This window comes from Hypanus sabinus, chromosome 6, assembly GCF_030144855.1.
Source record: "Hypanus sabinus isolate sHypSab1 chromosome 6, sHypSab1.hap1, whole genome shotgun sequence".
Classification (NCBI taxonomy): Eukaryota; Metazoa; Chordata; class Chondrichthyes; order Myliobatiformes; family Dasyatidae; genus Hypanus; species Hypanus sabinus.
In genome coordinates, this window is record NC_082711.1 from 65,876,419 (window position 1) to 65,891,351 (window position 14,933).

The 14,933-nt window shown below is 38.4% G+C and overlaps 1 protein-coding gene across 1 annotated transcript in view; it reads right to left on the reverse strand.

Annotated features, from left to right (window-relative positions):
• The window catches only part of kcnh8 (potassium voltage-gated channel, subfamily H (eag-related), member 8), a 439,093-nt gene that overhangs the window by 148,317 nt on the left and 275,843 nt on the right, over positions 1–14,933 (reverse strand). Inside the window, exon 6 of the mRNA XM_059972346.1 lies at positions 5,961–6,118. Within this exon, the coding sequence (XP_059828329.1) occupies positions 5,961–6,118 (158 nt within the window). The remainder of the gene's footprint in view (positions 1–5,960; positions 6,119–14,933) is intronic.

The window sequence follows — 14,933 nt, forward strand, 5'->3', positions numbered from 1 at the left end:
TTAAAGTTAGTCAGAAGAAACAGTGAATTTGTTGTACTTATTTGAACTTGATATATTGCTTGTAATAAGAGGCAAGTCACACACTGTTGACTGCTTTGCAAAATATCTTTCTTCTGTCTCCAAACATGACCTTGAACTTCCAGCCATCTCAAACTTTAATACTTCCTTCCACTTGGATCACCCCTAATATCTTACCTCCAGTGCCCAACAAAGGTCAACGTAAGCACAGAGAATGGAAGCTCATTGACAAACTTGGCAGTTCAACACAGAATTCAATCATTTCTGATGGTAGTACAGCTGTTCCCATTTGCACCTTCTCTATAGCCAGTCTTTTCTCTTTTTGTCCAATCATTTGACTTGGAGTATCATCTTTGCCATTTATAGTGCCTATAAAAAAGTATTCACCCCCTTTAGAAGTGTTCATGTTTTATTGTTTTACAACATTGAATCACAGTGAATTTAATTTGGATTTCTTGATGCTGATCAACAGAAAAGACTTTTTTGTGCCAAAATGAAAACACAAATTTCTACAAATTGGTCTAAATTTATTACAATTACTAATCACAAAATAATTGATTGCATAATTTCTCAGCCCCTTCAAGTCTGTATTTAGTAGATGCATCTTTGGCAGCAATTACAGCCTTAACTCTGTGTGGATAGTTTGCTATCAGCTTGGCACATCTGGACACTGCAAATTTTCCCCATTCTTCTTTAGAAAACTGTTCAGCCTCTGTCAGATTGCATGGGGATCGTGAGCGAACAGCCCTTTTCAAGTCCAGCCAAAAATTCTAAGTTGGATTGAGGTCTGGACTTTGACTTGGCCACTCCAGGACATTAACTTTGTTGTTTTTAAGCCATTCCTGTGTAGCTTTGGTGTAATGTTTGGGGTCATTGTTTTGCTGGAAAACAAATCTTCTCCCAGATCGCAGTTCTCTTGCAGACTGCATGAGGGTTTCGTCCAGGATTTCCTGTATATTGCTGCATTCATTTCACCCTCTACCTTCAGAAGCCTTCCATCACCTGCTATACTGAAGCATCCTCACAGAATGATGCAGCTACCTTCATGCTTCACGGTAGGGATGGTGTGTTTTTGAAGATGTGCTGTGTATGGCTTACATAGCATTTAGTCTGATGACTAAAAAGCTCAATTTTTCAAAAACCATAGAACCTTTTTCCAGCTGATTTCAGAGTCTCTCACGTGCCTTCTGGCAAACTCTAGCAGAGATTTCATGTGAGATTTTTTCAACAGTGGCTTCCTTTTTGCCACTCTCCCATAAAACTGTGACTGGTGAAGCATCTGGGCCACAGTTGTTGTATGCATGGTCTCTCCCATCTCAGTCACTGAAGCTTGTAACTCCAGAGTTGTCATAAGTCTCTTGGTAGCCTTCCTCATTAGTCGCCTTCTTCCACGGTCACTCAGATTTTGAGGATGGCCTGCTCTGGGCAATTTACAGCTGTGTCGTGTTCTTTCTATTGTTTGTTTCCTTGATGATTGACTAAACCGAACTCCAAGGGATATTTAATGACTTGGAAATTTTCCTGTATCTATCTCCTGACTTGTTCTTTTCACCCAGTTGCTTGGAGTGTTCTTTTGTCTTCATGATGTAGTTTTTACCGGGACACTGACTCACCAGCAGTTGGACCTTCCAGATACAAATGTATTTTTACTACTATCAATTGAAACTGATCTCTATTTAACTAATTATGTCACTTCTAAAACGAATTAGCTGCACCAGTGATTGGTGTGACATATTAAAGGGGGTGAATACTTATGCAATCAATTATTTTATGTTTTATATTTGTAATTAATTTAGATCACTTTGTGGAGATCTGTTTCGCTTTGACACAAAAGAGTCTTTCTGTTGATCCGTGTCAAAAAAGCTTAATTAAATCCACTATGATTCAATGTTGTAAAACAATAAAACATGAAAACTTCCTGAGGGGGGTGAATACTTTTTATAGGTACTGTAATTCAATTCCCACATCCCAGATCTTTCATTTTCTTCCTCCCTCTGTTTTCTGCTTTCTCCCCATCATACCAACTGTTCCCAGTTTAGGTGAGAGGTCATGAATTCAACATGTTCACTTCCTTTCTCTCTGCCCTGGTACAGGTGCTGGTGCACCCAGCATTTTTTGTTTCACTCCAGATTTCCAGAATTCACAGTATTTTCCTCTTGGATGTATTTTGTACTTTTGCATGTCCGAAGTTTTTATGTGAAGTTTCTCCTTTAAAGCCTGAACAGGTCTTAATAGTTAACCACTTGCACTTTATAGTTCCCCAAAACTAATTCAGTGATTACAAAGCATTATTAACCATTGGTTGACTATATTGCAGGCATAAATGACAACTCCATGCTCTCTATCAGACAGAGATCAACATTCATTCTGGTTGCAGACAGGCATTATATTTTGGACAGCAAACCATGTAAAGCTCTCCTGCACTTTGTTGAGGAGAATATTATGGCAGCAGACCATGCTAGCCTTGGCTGGCAGAAAAATGGGCTTCAGAATTATTGAAGAAGGCACATCGGGGGAAGCCAGCCCCATAATTTACAAATGGTGCTGAGAAATCTTTGGTCAGGAGGAACATGGACAAGCTAGAGATGACTTGAATTGTCATGGACCACATAACTTTCCAGACATAAGCCGAGAGGCAGATGAGAAAAACAAACATAGAAACGTGTGCCAAACAAAAGCTGAATCTCAAGCAGTTGAATATTGTGCCACAGAGAATTCAACAACCTCACACCAGTGCTCAAGCTCCCTGTGTGCATCTTTAAATATCATATGTACCTATGGTATTTTTTGTCTCTGAGATTTAACTAGTTTCATAAAATCTTACTCTTCATTTCATTCTTGAAAAAAGATGTGCATAATTCATATTTAGTTAACTGGTGAATGCTACTTACCTGATATTATGTGCCTATGCAAACATGTACATATGACAATAAATGTCACTTTGACATTTACCAACAATCTCTATCACCTAAGACTCAAAGCCAGCAAATACATGTTTCTTGTTCATCTCACACATTATGCATTCCCACCAGCCATATACTCAAAATTCACAATGTGCATAAGCTATCCAGCCATGACATTCACAGCACCCAAGTAACACCCACTATGTACTTGCTTCTTTCTTTCAGGACTAAGAGAAAACCAAATACAGGTGAATTCCAGTAGGGGATATGTGAGATCTATGATCTTTGAGATAATCTGCATTTTATTCATCAGTCTTAACCATATTTTAAAAATGCTGTCTTAATTTTCGAACAGCAGATAATTCCACCAGACTGACTTTTAGCTCTCCCTCTCTGTGGAGAACAGGCATATGAACAGTGAAGTATGCTGTTTTAAAATGTTCAGGTCAGGCTCTGAAGGGTTTTTGAGACCTTAATGTGAATTTTAGAAGAGGTATGAGCAGCGGTGTGCTTAAAATATTCCTCTCCAAATCTGAAGGGAGCTGCATAGCAGTCCAGAAAGACTATGAAGTAGATAAGCATTCTAATACAATGGTTCTTGTGGCTGGAAGGAACACTCCTCCTTCTCTTCACTACTGCAAGAAACATTGCCACAGGATTTTTGACTCTTCCTTCACTGTAAACACCTGCAGATCTGCCTGATGCATTGAGCCTGCATTGTGAATCATTCCCAGGATTTCACTGCAAGAAAAACCATAGTTTTTTAAATGCACAAGTTTCCCAATCTTAATAGCTGTTGGTTGTTTCTCAGTGACGGTGTTTATACCTGAGAAAATCTCAAGCAGCAGGTATTATTACTCGCAAGTTGTACTTGTATGTAAAATCCCATCAGCAAAGTGAAAGGGGTTATTATTGAATAATGTGATCTATACAAGATTGGAGATGAAGCATTAATATTTTCTAAGCACCTTGCTCCCATATCTAAATGGGCAGTAACTCACTACTGTGACTTGTCCTTGGAAAGCGGTGCCATATGGCATGCTTGCTCAGTTTTGCGTGCATATTAATGTCTGAAAGCATGTATTATATCACATTCTGACTATTGCAAAGTCTTCAAGTTGACATCCAAGTGATTCAGAAAAATACTGAAGCATTCAATTCATAAATAAATCTATTTCCAATCATAGGTAGAAGGACACCTTTTGAAAGCTACTAACAAAGAAATTATCTTGTGAAATAAAACAATTATTCAAGCCTTGTTAGAGTGGTGACTAACATAGGCCAGACCACAGATGGAGTCTGAAAACCTGACGTTTGGAGTAATGAATTTAGAAATTGTTAATAACGAGTCAGCACTGCCACATGGACATCAGCCAGACTTCATTTTCTTGCAGAACCCTGAGCCATTGAAGTTTTACATATTCAAGGCCTCCAAATTTAATCAAACAGGACACAAATTTCTCATGATGAGACTTCTACTGACTTAATAATAATACCAAGAGCCCTATTGCCCCAGTCAGATCCTGAATTTAACAATTTAATAAGCACGTATTAGCTGATCTTTCAATTCCAATACACACTCTTCTCATTTTCTACTGTAATTATTTATTGTTGAACACATCCATGGAAAAGAGTTGCCTAACTCATTTAACAACATGGTTAATCTCTAAGAAGAATCATAAAGACATAAGAGACTGTAGAACCTGGAACAAGGAACAAAAAAACTGAATCATGCAAAGGAATTCTAAAAGTTGATGAAGGATATATAACATTAGATTTTTGAAACAGCAGCAGCCATGGAGGAAGACTTCTGCAGAATACTATTAGAGTAATTGATATCTGCAAGATTTTCTTCTTGAATACTTTATACTTACTTGGATGAGTGCAGAATCAAGAACTCTTAAGGAGCTCAACCATCCAGGGCAAAGTAATTGGTTTCATAGATACCCCATCAATCATCCTAGCCATTCATTCCTTCAAATGCTGATGAACAGTGGCTATAGAATGTATTGTCGGGGTGATAATACATAACAGATCATAGTGACTCATCAGGGGTACTCTGACACCACCTCTCAAACCGATTAACTCAAACCCATGAAATGCATGGGATCACCACCATTTACAGTTTTCTCTGTAAGTCACACATTATCATTCATTCATTGCCATTGTGGATTAAATCTAGAAATCTATCTGTGATAACACTTCGGGAATACCTTCACTGAAAGATGTCAATGGTTCTAGCAGGTGGTTCACCACAGTCTCAAGGGCAAGTTGGGATAAGCCCGAGACATTCAAGTTCCAAAGATTAACAAAACAATTTTAAATGCTCTTTGCCTCATTATGAATTAAAGTATTTCTCCCTCTATGCCTGACAATCAAAATAGAAATAAATAAACTTTGGATTCTGAGAATCTGAAATAAAAACAGGAAGTCCTGGTATTTACAGAACTTTTTGACAATTGAAATACTTCTCTCCTCTCTGGTGTAAAAAGGGGTGAAGTTATCATTTCCAATTGATAGCCCTGATTTTTTCTGTATTATACTTGGGATTAAGGAGGGATTTTTGACAATGTAGAAAGGATTGTGCATAGTTACATTTTGGTGAATTTAAAAGGATAAATTACATAAAACCAAATAGAAGAGCATTAATTGGATGAACACTTTCTAATATTGCATTCTATACAATATTCAATAATAACATTTATGACCTTGCAAATGGGATTTTACATAAAAATACAAATTTCATTTTAAGAATCATAGGGATACAATCAAAAATTATATGCTAATATCAAAAATATTGTGAACTAAAGTAAATTTCAAATAACATAACACAGATTATGCTTATGAATTATGAATGCTTATCAACACAGATTATGAAAATTTCCAGCAGTGAAAATAGTTTAAAAATTTACATTCATCTGAGTTTGAGACCTAAGGCTTAAGGAGAGCTAATGACTACATTGAAGGCCAGAATGAGAGAGAAACGCATTCACAAAATGATGAACAAAAACAATGCAAAGTTAAAAATCGAGTACTTACCACATTCACATTGAAAGCATAGAGAAGATCAAAAGGAAGTGCAGCAACTAAATCGATGATAAACCATGTTGTTACGTAATGAATACAAATACATCGAGCTTCAAATATAACTTGACCAGACTTGCTGACATACGTTGTTCGAAAGTTCAAAACAATATCTGTTGTAATAGAGCAGTTTAAAATCAGTTAGCAGATGTACTACATGCTATTCTATTAGACCTACATGAAAATTAAATTAAAATTTCTGAGTATTTTCTTACCATCTCTGCAAACAAAATGCTAATGTTAATTCTACATTTAGGACTACAATCATTCATTGTTTTGAATGTTAATTCTATATTTAAAAATTTTAAATCATTTTTGTCACTTGTATTGAAATGCATTAACTATTTTTATGCTCGTAGCTGCACACTAAAATCGCAAGGTTAATTAATGTAGGAATAATTTGGCAATAATTATGGAGCACCGTTTAGGTGCTGACGCTGTGAACGAGTTTTATGGATTGAGTAAGTAGTATCATGAACTAGCCATCATAGAAGATGCAATGTGACTTGTCATGAAAACAAGGTACTCTCATGTATTTCATTACGTTATCTTCTGATGCAGAAGTTTGTCCTCAACTGATGAATACATATTTTGAAAATAGAATACAATAGATTTACAATAGATATTTACATCTATATATCAGTGTATATGTATATATACACACACACACATACATAGGGTTATCTTATTGGTTAATTTAAGCAATGTACCATCTGGTATAAGAAGACTAAACTACCTTTCTTCATTCCTTTCCCCCTCATTTCTGTTGTTCTTGTAACACTTAATAAAACAATCATAAGCAACAAGTTTTCTGCCTCATTTATGACCTTTAAAGAATCTTGGATCACAAAAACATGAGATTTGACAGTGCTCATGAATGACAATCAACTTCTACCCTATTAAGTTCTATAGTGCCTCTGTCATGCAGAAATCACAACATATGAAATAGAGGTGTAGAGCAAAACTAATGTTTTAATGGACGTTCAGGAGCACTGGCCTTTCTCATTCATTACTATTTTATAATGGTAGCAGTGTTATTTTAAAAGTTGTGTCCCCTGTTTATCTAATCACAAAGAGTGTTATTATTTGTCTCTATTTCCCACAAACAGCCTTTGAAAATGTTATGGTCTCCTTCATGATTATATATTAGAACATTGTTCACTTAGTAGAATCAAGGAGCTTGAAGCCATTCACAAAAATGGCTTTGGTTTTAAACATTCTCTTCTATGCACAATAGAACTTCTGCGTCTGAATTGTCACTCCAATTTCTGAAAAATTGTTGTGAAAAGAGATTGGTTGCTGCAGAGACATTCAATATGGAAAATAATGGGTTGATGTAGAGGGTGACTGTGCCCAAACAACCTACAGTCCTCATAAGATCCCTTATTTTCACTGCATTCCTGAGTCAAATGAAACTTTCTCCATTTAGTCTCATTTTGACATTCCTCTTGTTTATTCTGCTGTAGTCTGTAACCATTTACTCATCTCTTTAACATCTTTTGTTTTGACCTTTTTTTTAACCTACTACTAAAAAACAAAAAAAAAAGAACAGGATGCTGAAAATCTGAAATAGAAACAAGAAATGCCGGAAACACTCAGGAATTCAGGTAGTATCTATGAAGAGAGAAAAACAGTTAACATTTCATGCCAGCAATTTTCTGATTTGTTTTTAGCCATTCAGCCTATCTAATCTGTGCCAAACTGTTATTAAAGACTTCTCAGTTCCCTTGTTTCCATGAATAATCACATCTGTCAACTTTCAGTTCTGATAAACGACCATCAGTTTATAAACACTGTTTCTCCAGCAAACATGCTGAAGCTGCTTCTATCTGCCTGAGCTGGTGTACAGGAAGAGATTAGTTACAGAGATAATCTACCGAATAATGATAAACACAAGAGAGTCTGCTGATGCTGGAACTCCAGACCAACACACACAGAATGCTGAAGGAACTCAGCAGGTCAGGTAGCATCTATGGAAGTGAATAAGCAGACAACATTCCGGGCTGAGACACTTCTTCAGGGCTCGGAAGGAAGATGCCAGAATAAAAAGGTTGGGGGGGAGGGCGGGGGAAAGAAGTTATCTGGAAGGTGGTAGGTAAAGCCGGGTGTGTGGGGAAGGTCAAGTGTCTGATAGGAGAGGAGAGTGGATCGTAGGAGAAAGGGAAGGAGAAGGGGTCTGAGGGGAAATTCAGAGGACAGTGAGAAGAGGTAAAAAGTCAGAGATGGGAATAGAGGAAGAGGGTGGGGTGGAATTTTTTTTAACTGGAAGGAGATTCATGCCATCAGGTTGGAAGCTACCCAGATGGAATATAAGGTGTTGCTCCTTCACCCTGAAGGTGGCCTCACCTGGACACAAGAGGAGGCTGTGGACTGACATGTTGGAACAGGAGTGGGAATGGGAATTAAAATGTTTGGCTACTGGGAAGTTCCACTTGTGGTGGATGGTTTTGAGGTGCTCATGGGTTTGAAAGAGCAGAGGTACTTTAGGAAAGAGAAAAGAATATCCATTTCCTGCTCTAGCGCATGTATGAAAAACACAAGAGTAAAGGTTAAGGTGAAAGGGAGGAGCTTTATAAGGGAGAGCTTTTTTTAAGCACAGAGTGAATGATATTTAGAACTCACTTCCAAATGTATCAGATACAATTATGATTCTTAAGAGAGATTTAAGTAGACACTTAATAGATGTGGCTTAGAATAATACTGTGCTAATGTGGGTAAATGGGATTAGTGTAGTTGGACATAAAGGTCAGCATGGCCAAAGACTTTATTTCTGATCTGTAAGGCTATATGACTGTGACATTAAGGGATATGATAAAAAGGACATGGTATATGGAGAACAACTGAAACTTATTGGGCATGATAACTTTTGTTTTTAAATAATAGAAACTCCTGGAAATTTCAGCAGAATTGAACATCTATACGAAACGTTAACTCTGCTTCTCTCTCCATGATCATTCTCTCATCTGCTGAGCATTTCCAGCATTTTCTTTTGGATTTCTAAAGAGTTTTACATGACTATTATTATTATATTTAATGGTAAAATTCATGGGTCTGGTACCTCAAACCTTTATATTCTAGCAGCTGTATACTAGAACATATAGTTCCATGTATATTTTGTCTCTGCTCTGGTAGTTGGTGTCAATGTACACCAGAACCTTTTGGGCAAGTAGGTGTTCTTAACAAGCAAGGTAGCTTCCTACTTCCATTAACTCAGAAAAGCACCCATAAAGCACATACCTTTTACATTGAAAATATGACAGTGATAGAAATAAACAGGAGCCAAAATCAACCACTAGCTTGACTTGCTTTGTTTCCTCAGCAATCAATGGACACAAAAGGCAACTTAATGGGGGTGGGCCAAAGAGCCTGTATCTTTGCTGTATGTCTCTATGATTCTAACAAAATATTGTAACAGTATACCAGTGCAGAACAAATTATTGCTTTGGGGGAAATCAGAAAACTTTTTGTGTTCTGCAGTGGTGTTTCAAATTTCTGCTTGAGTTGTTTAGCATAATGTGAAATGTAAATTATTCCATGAACTAGTGCAACTCAGCAGTTTTGAAGTTTGTCTTAAAAGTTTTGTATTAACAAAATTCCTTGATTGTTAACTAAGTGTGATTTTATTAATTCATTTTAAATAAATTTATCACTGAACAGCAAAGCCTTTGTGTTTAGACAAACAAGCTCAATATCTTTGGGTCACTTGGCAGAAATTTAATCTCAAATGGATTCTTGAATTTTTAAAATTCTGCTGTCTTGTTTGCTGAGTTTGGTTGCATATTGCCTCTAAATGCTGAAAATGCTTGGTTCTGAGCAAGTGGCACTAAGTAACTAATGAGCAATCATATTGGTATGTGAAGTAAGGTTGCATGAGCTAATGTTGTATTTCAGCATAAGTCCCTGAAAGATTACTTTAACTAATTTGGATTTTAGTGTTAGGTAAGAGAGGTTGGTGCCAGGAACTGTGGTTCCTCAATTTGTTCATTAAAAAAAATTCTGTTCCCTTAAAACATACTGACTTCAAAAACAAATCAACCAATGATATTAACTAGGCACAATATTAAATAGTCTAATACTTCACTGGAGCATTAAGGATTTAATAAAGAACCCTGACAATATTTATTTGGTATCAAACATTAATCTCCAATTTTCAAAACTACAAAATGGTTTTTCAGCATGCTCGTTAGCTTTGTAACTGACAGCTCTGTTATTCACTGAGAAGTTTACAGAGTTTTAAAATCTGCGAATGTCAAGCCATTTCCAAGACTGAAGCCAATGTTCTTGTTAAAGCATTTAATTGTCAAATATTCACTTTTTCTTGAAACAACTTCCATGAATATTCTTTGAAGTTAAGATTTAGGGATGCATTACAAAAATGCAAATTAGTTAAAATATGCCTGGATTTGTTTTTTAGTATATTTAATTGTCCAATTATTTTTATTAATGACAGCAGCATTTTGATTGCTCCAAGCTTCAACCTCCATACAGTGAAAATGTTAGGATTTATCAAAAGAAATATAATCTTGCTGCTCATTTGGCTAATCTGATAAGCTGATTCATATAATACAGATTGGCCTCAAGCAACTCAAAGCAAAACTAAACTGAATATAACAAACTGTTTAAATATTTGACTAGCTTAATTGTCCTTTCATGCAGTCCCCCTGTAAAAATACATCACCAAAATTTGTTTTGATAGGATTATGTTCCAACAGTTGAACCATCAATTGATCTTGAATGTATTTTCATTCATTGACTTTAGCAAATTTGATAACATTCAACTGCTGCTGAAACTATTTTTGCACCACTTTCTCTTATGGGCAGGGCATAACCATCATGGAAAGTAGTTCCAAGTTGTACATTCTTGGGAGCATGATTAAGCAACCTTAAGTTAGTAATGGAACAGAAATTTTGAAAATACATTAAGAATTTTGCTGTTTGTTATTTTTAAATAAAATTTCACCTTCCTATTGTTTCTTTCTGCCACTGAGCTATTAATATCAAATCATTTGGATGAGTTATGAAGGATAAGTTGTAAAATGACCTGTTAAAAATGAAAATAAATCCAAAAACAAAACCCAACTGTTTGGAAGTAATGATAAATATAAGCTCATTTTGGGACATACTGAAGCTTGGTGCATCTTCTGCACAGGCAGACTACATTCTCAGGTCTGACTGCCGCTGAGTACAGAGGAGCTATCAAATGCTTCCTGGATGCATTATTTAAAAAAGGACATATGAGTGTTACTGATGCATCATAACAATCTGTAATGAATTGTTGATGCAGTGAACATGGAGAAATGTCAGAAGTGTTCACAGCATATATTCTGAATGAAGTGTAGTTTTGGAAAGAAAAGTGGGCACATACCCAGGGACACACTGCAACGAATATCAATTATTCTGTGAAACCACCAATAAACCAAAAGGGGCCCTGAGATAGGTGTAATGCTCACTGGTACATTAAATCCCCAGGTTACAGATAACCTAATGTACAGAAATTAGACTTTACTCAAATTCTCCTATAGATTTTTCAAATTAGTAATAAAACAATAATATGATCTGTGGTATTCATTAATGACTGAGTTTTGTGCTGTATATATTACATTTGTTCAACTGTGGTATTGTTAGGGTGAACATTTGACAAAAACAAGATTCAAACAAGAGGACATGAGTTGAGAGTTAGGGGGCAAAAGTTTAAGGGTAACATGAGGGGGAATTTCTTTACTCAGAGAGTGGTAGCTGTGTGGAACGAGCTTCCCTTAGAAGTGGTAGAGGCAGGTTTGGTATTGTAATTTAAAGTAAAATTGGATAGGTATATAGACAGGAAAGGAATGGAGGGTTATGTGCTGAGTGCAGGTCGGTGGGACTAGGTGAGAGTAAGCGTTCGGCACAGACTAGAAGGGCAGAGATGGCCTGTTTCCGTGCTGTAATTGTTCTATGGTTATAAAACAAATTATAGCAAGTGTCTATAGAGCGTATATTGTGAAATGGGTAACTATAGGAAACTATAGGAAATTCTGACTTACAGAGAAATAAGCTAACAGACAGTTCTCAGGAATGGCGTCACAACTACGGACATTGCCGCAGAGACTGGACGCTCTTGCAGATAGGCAGCTGGAAGTAGTCGCCAGTGATGCACGTGAGAGTGCACACAATCCAGTCAATTGGAGGTTCTTTGTATTTAACTCCCTTCCTTTCATTCCATTCACATCTTGACTGAAGAACAATGACAGCAATGTTCCCTGCTTACCTTAGTTCACATTCCAGGAAAGAAGAGTGATGATTGAGACAGATGCTGTAAAGAAGCAGTATCACGGTAGCATTCAGTTACTGTTTCCGAGTGGCAGTGACAGCTTTAGTTTTTAGTTTGAGAGTTTAGTTATCAGCCTTGTTGTCCTTGTAGCTATTACTTGTTCTGTACAGTTCTTATTAAAACTCAGTGAAGAGTTCATTCCATGTCTGTGTCTCTCCCTCTGCACTTGGGCCATCACTGAATTCCTGTCAGTAAGACTTGACCAATCAAAATGGACTCAGCACAGAGCGAAGAGCTTAAATTGGCCCTGAACTTTATTGGTCAGATAGGGGAGAAGTTAAAGTCAGTGGAGGCTGGGTTGGCAGCATTAGCTCCCATAATCTACAACTACTCTGAGAGGGGCAACCCCAGACCAAGCTGGAAGAACCTGCCTCAGCACTCGCAACAACAGATCAGCCAACAGCCAGAATCAGTGGCAGCCATTACTGCTCTCACTGCTGCCATTCAGCAGCTCTCTGGCAGGACAGCCTCATTTTCAGCTCCCCATCCTATAGCAGTTTCATCAGCCTCAGCCTCTAATGCCCAGATCCTCTTGTCTTTTTCTGGACGTGAACCAAGCATTCGTCCACAAGGCAGATACTCCAGTGACCCCAACAGCTGCAGAAACTTTATTACCCAGTGTGAGAAGACTTTACAAGCCCAGCAGTGATGCCCATAAATTGGCTTCAATGTTGAATCTCTAAGACAGACCCCCACTCACCCTGTGAGAACAAGGTTCTCCTGTAGCCCAGTATTTCCAGCAATTTGTAGTCGAGTTCAAGAGAGTGTTTGACCTTCAGTACAGGTGAGGAGGCTGCCCACTGACTACTGGACCTGTGCTAAGGGAGAAGGTCGGTGAGAGGTTACATAGTTAGGTTTGCGGATGAGATGGGATGGAGCAAGAGATCTCTCACCATTGCTTTCCGGTATGGGCTGAGCACAGAGATCCAGCAGGAGATCGCAGTGCATGATGAACAGGACAACCTGGATGACTTGATAATTTGGCAATTGGAATTGACCAACAGGTAGCTCACTAGCAAAGAGCAAGAGTGCCCAGAATCTCCGACTCATCAGATCACCTCTTACCTTCACCTCTCTCTCACCACCCAGTGTACAATCCACAGGGGAGTACCTGCAGGTGGGGGTGGGGTTTGTGAGTGATCAGCACATCATGAGCTTCTTGCATTTATTCACTCCGGGTCAGCCGGGAACCTCATGATTTCTCTTACATGCTAAGGTAGGGAGGTCCTGTCCAACAACTGAGAGTGAATATTGATATCTGGTCTATAATTTCCTGGGTTATCTCTACGCCCTTTCTTGAATAAGAGAACAACATCCGCAATCCTCCACTCCTCCAGAACCTCTCCCACCCTCATTGATGATGCAAAGATCATTGCCAGAGGCTCAGCAATCTCCTCCCTCACTTCCCACAGCAGCCTGGGGTACATCCCATCCAGTTCCAGCGGCTTTTCCAATTTGATCCTTTCCAAAAGCTCCGGCACATCCACTTCCTTAATATCTACCTGCTCAAGCTTTTCGGTCCACTGTAAGTCATCCCTATAATCGCCAAGATCCTTTTCCGGAGTGAATACTGAAGCAGAGTGGTGGTTGTGTGGAATGGGCTGCCAGTGGCAGTGGTGGAGGCGGATACGATAGGTACATGGAGCTTAGAAAAATAGAAGGCTATAGGTAACCCTGGGTAATTTCTAAGTTAAGGACGGGTTCAGTACAGCTTTGTGGGCCAAAGGGTTTGTATTGTGCTGTAGGTTTCTATGTTTCTATATCAAAGCTCTGGATCTTGGTCAGTCGAGATCTACCTTTCTATGATACCCTTCCATCCTGTGCTAGAGTACAACCATTGGGAACAGATCTCCTTCTATCTTATTGATTCACCTGAATTACCACTGGTGCTTGGTCTTCCATCGCTCTCTCGACCCATGGATCGATCGGTCCCTAAAGGTTCTCCAACAGTGGGGACTGGCGCGCTTTTCTACCTATCTGGGTCCAGCTCAAGCCCCTGTCAGCATATCCCCTCTGGAGCCAACTTCTGTCTAATGTTTCATTTGAATATGATGACCACCTTGAGGTCTTCAGTAAGAAAAAGGCCACCTCCCAGGCTCCACACCAGCCATTACACTGCACCATTGACCTCTAATCCTCCTTAGAGTTGGCTTCTCTCTCTCTCTCTCTCTCATTCTGAAATGGAGGCCATTGAAGAATACATCAAGAAGGCATTGGCCTTAGGATTTATCCGCCCATCTAGCTCACCAGCAGGGCTGAGCTTCCTTTCTTGTAAGCAAGAAGGATGGCAAGCTCTATCCCTTCCTTGATTATTGGCCCCTCAGCAACGTCACGGTGAAGAACTGCTGCCCTCGTCCCCTGCTTGCCTCTGCATTTGAACATCTCCAAGGAGCAACAATATTCTCTAAAAATAGATCTGCACAATGCTTACAATTTGGTTCAGATTCGAGAATGGGATGAGTGGAAGACAGCGTTCATCACATCCACTGGCCAATGAGCACCTCATGATGCCATTTGATCTGGCCACCACCCCTGCTATTTTTCTAGTCCTGGTCAATATGGTTCTCCTGACTGTTGAATCAGATTTTTTTTGTGTATTTGGACGATATTCTTATCTA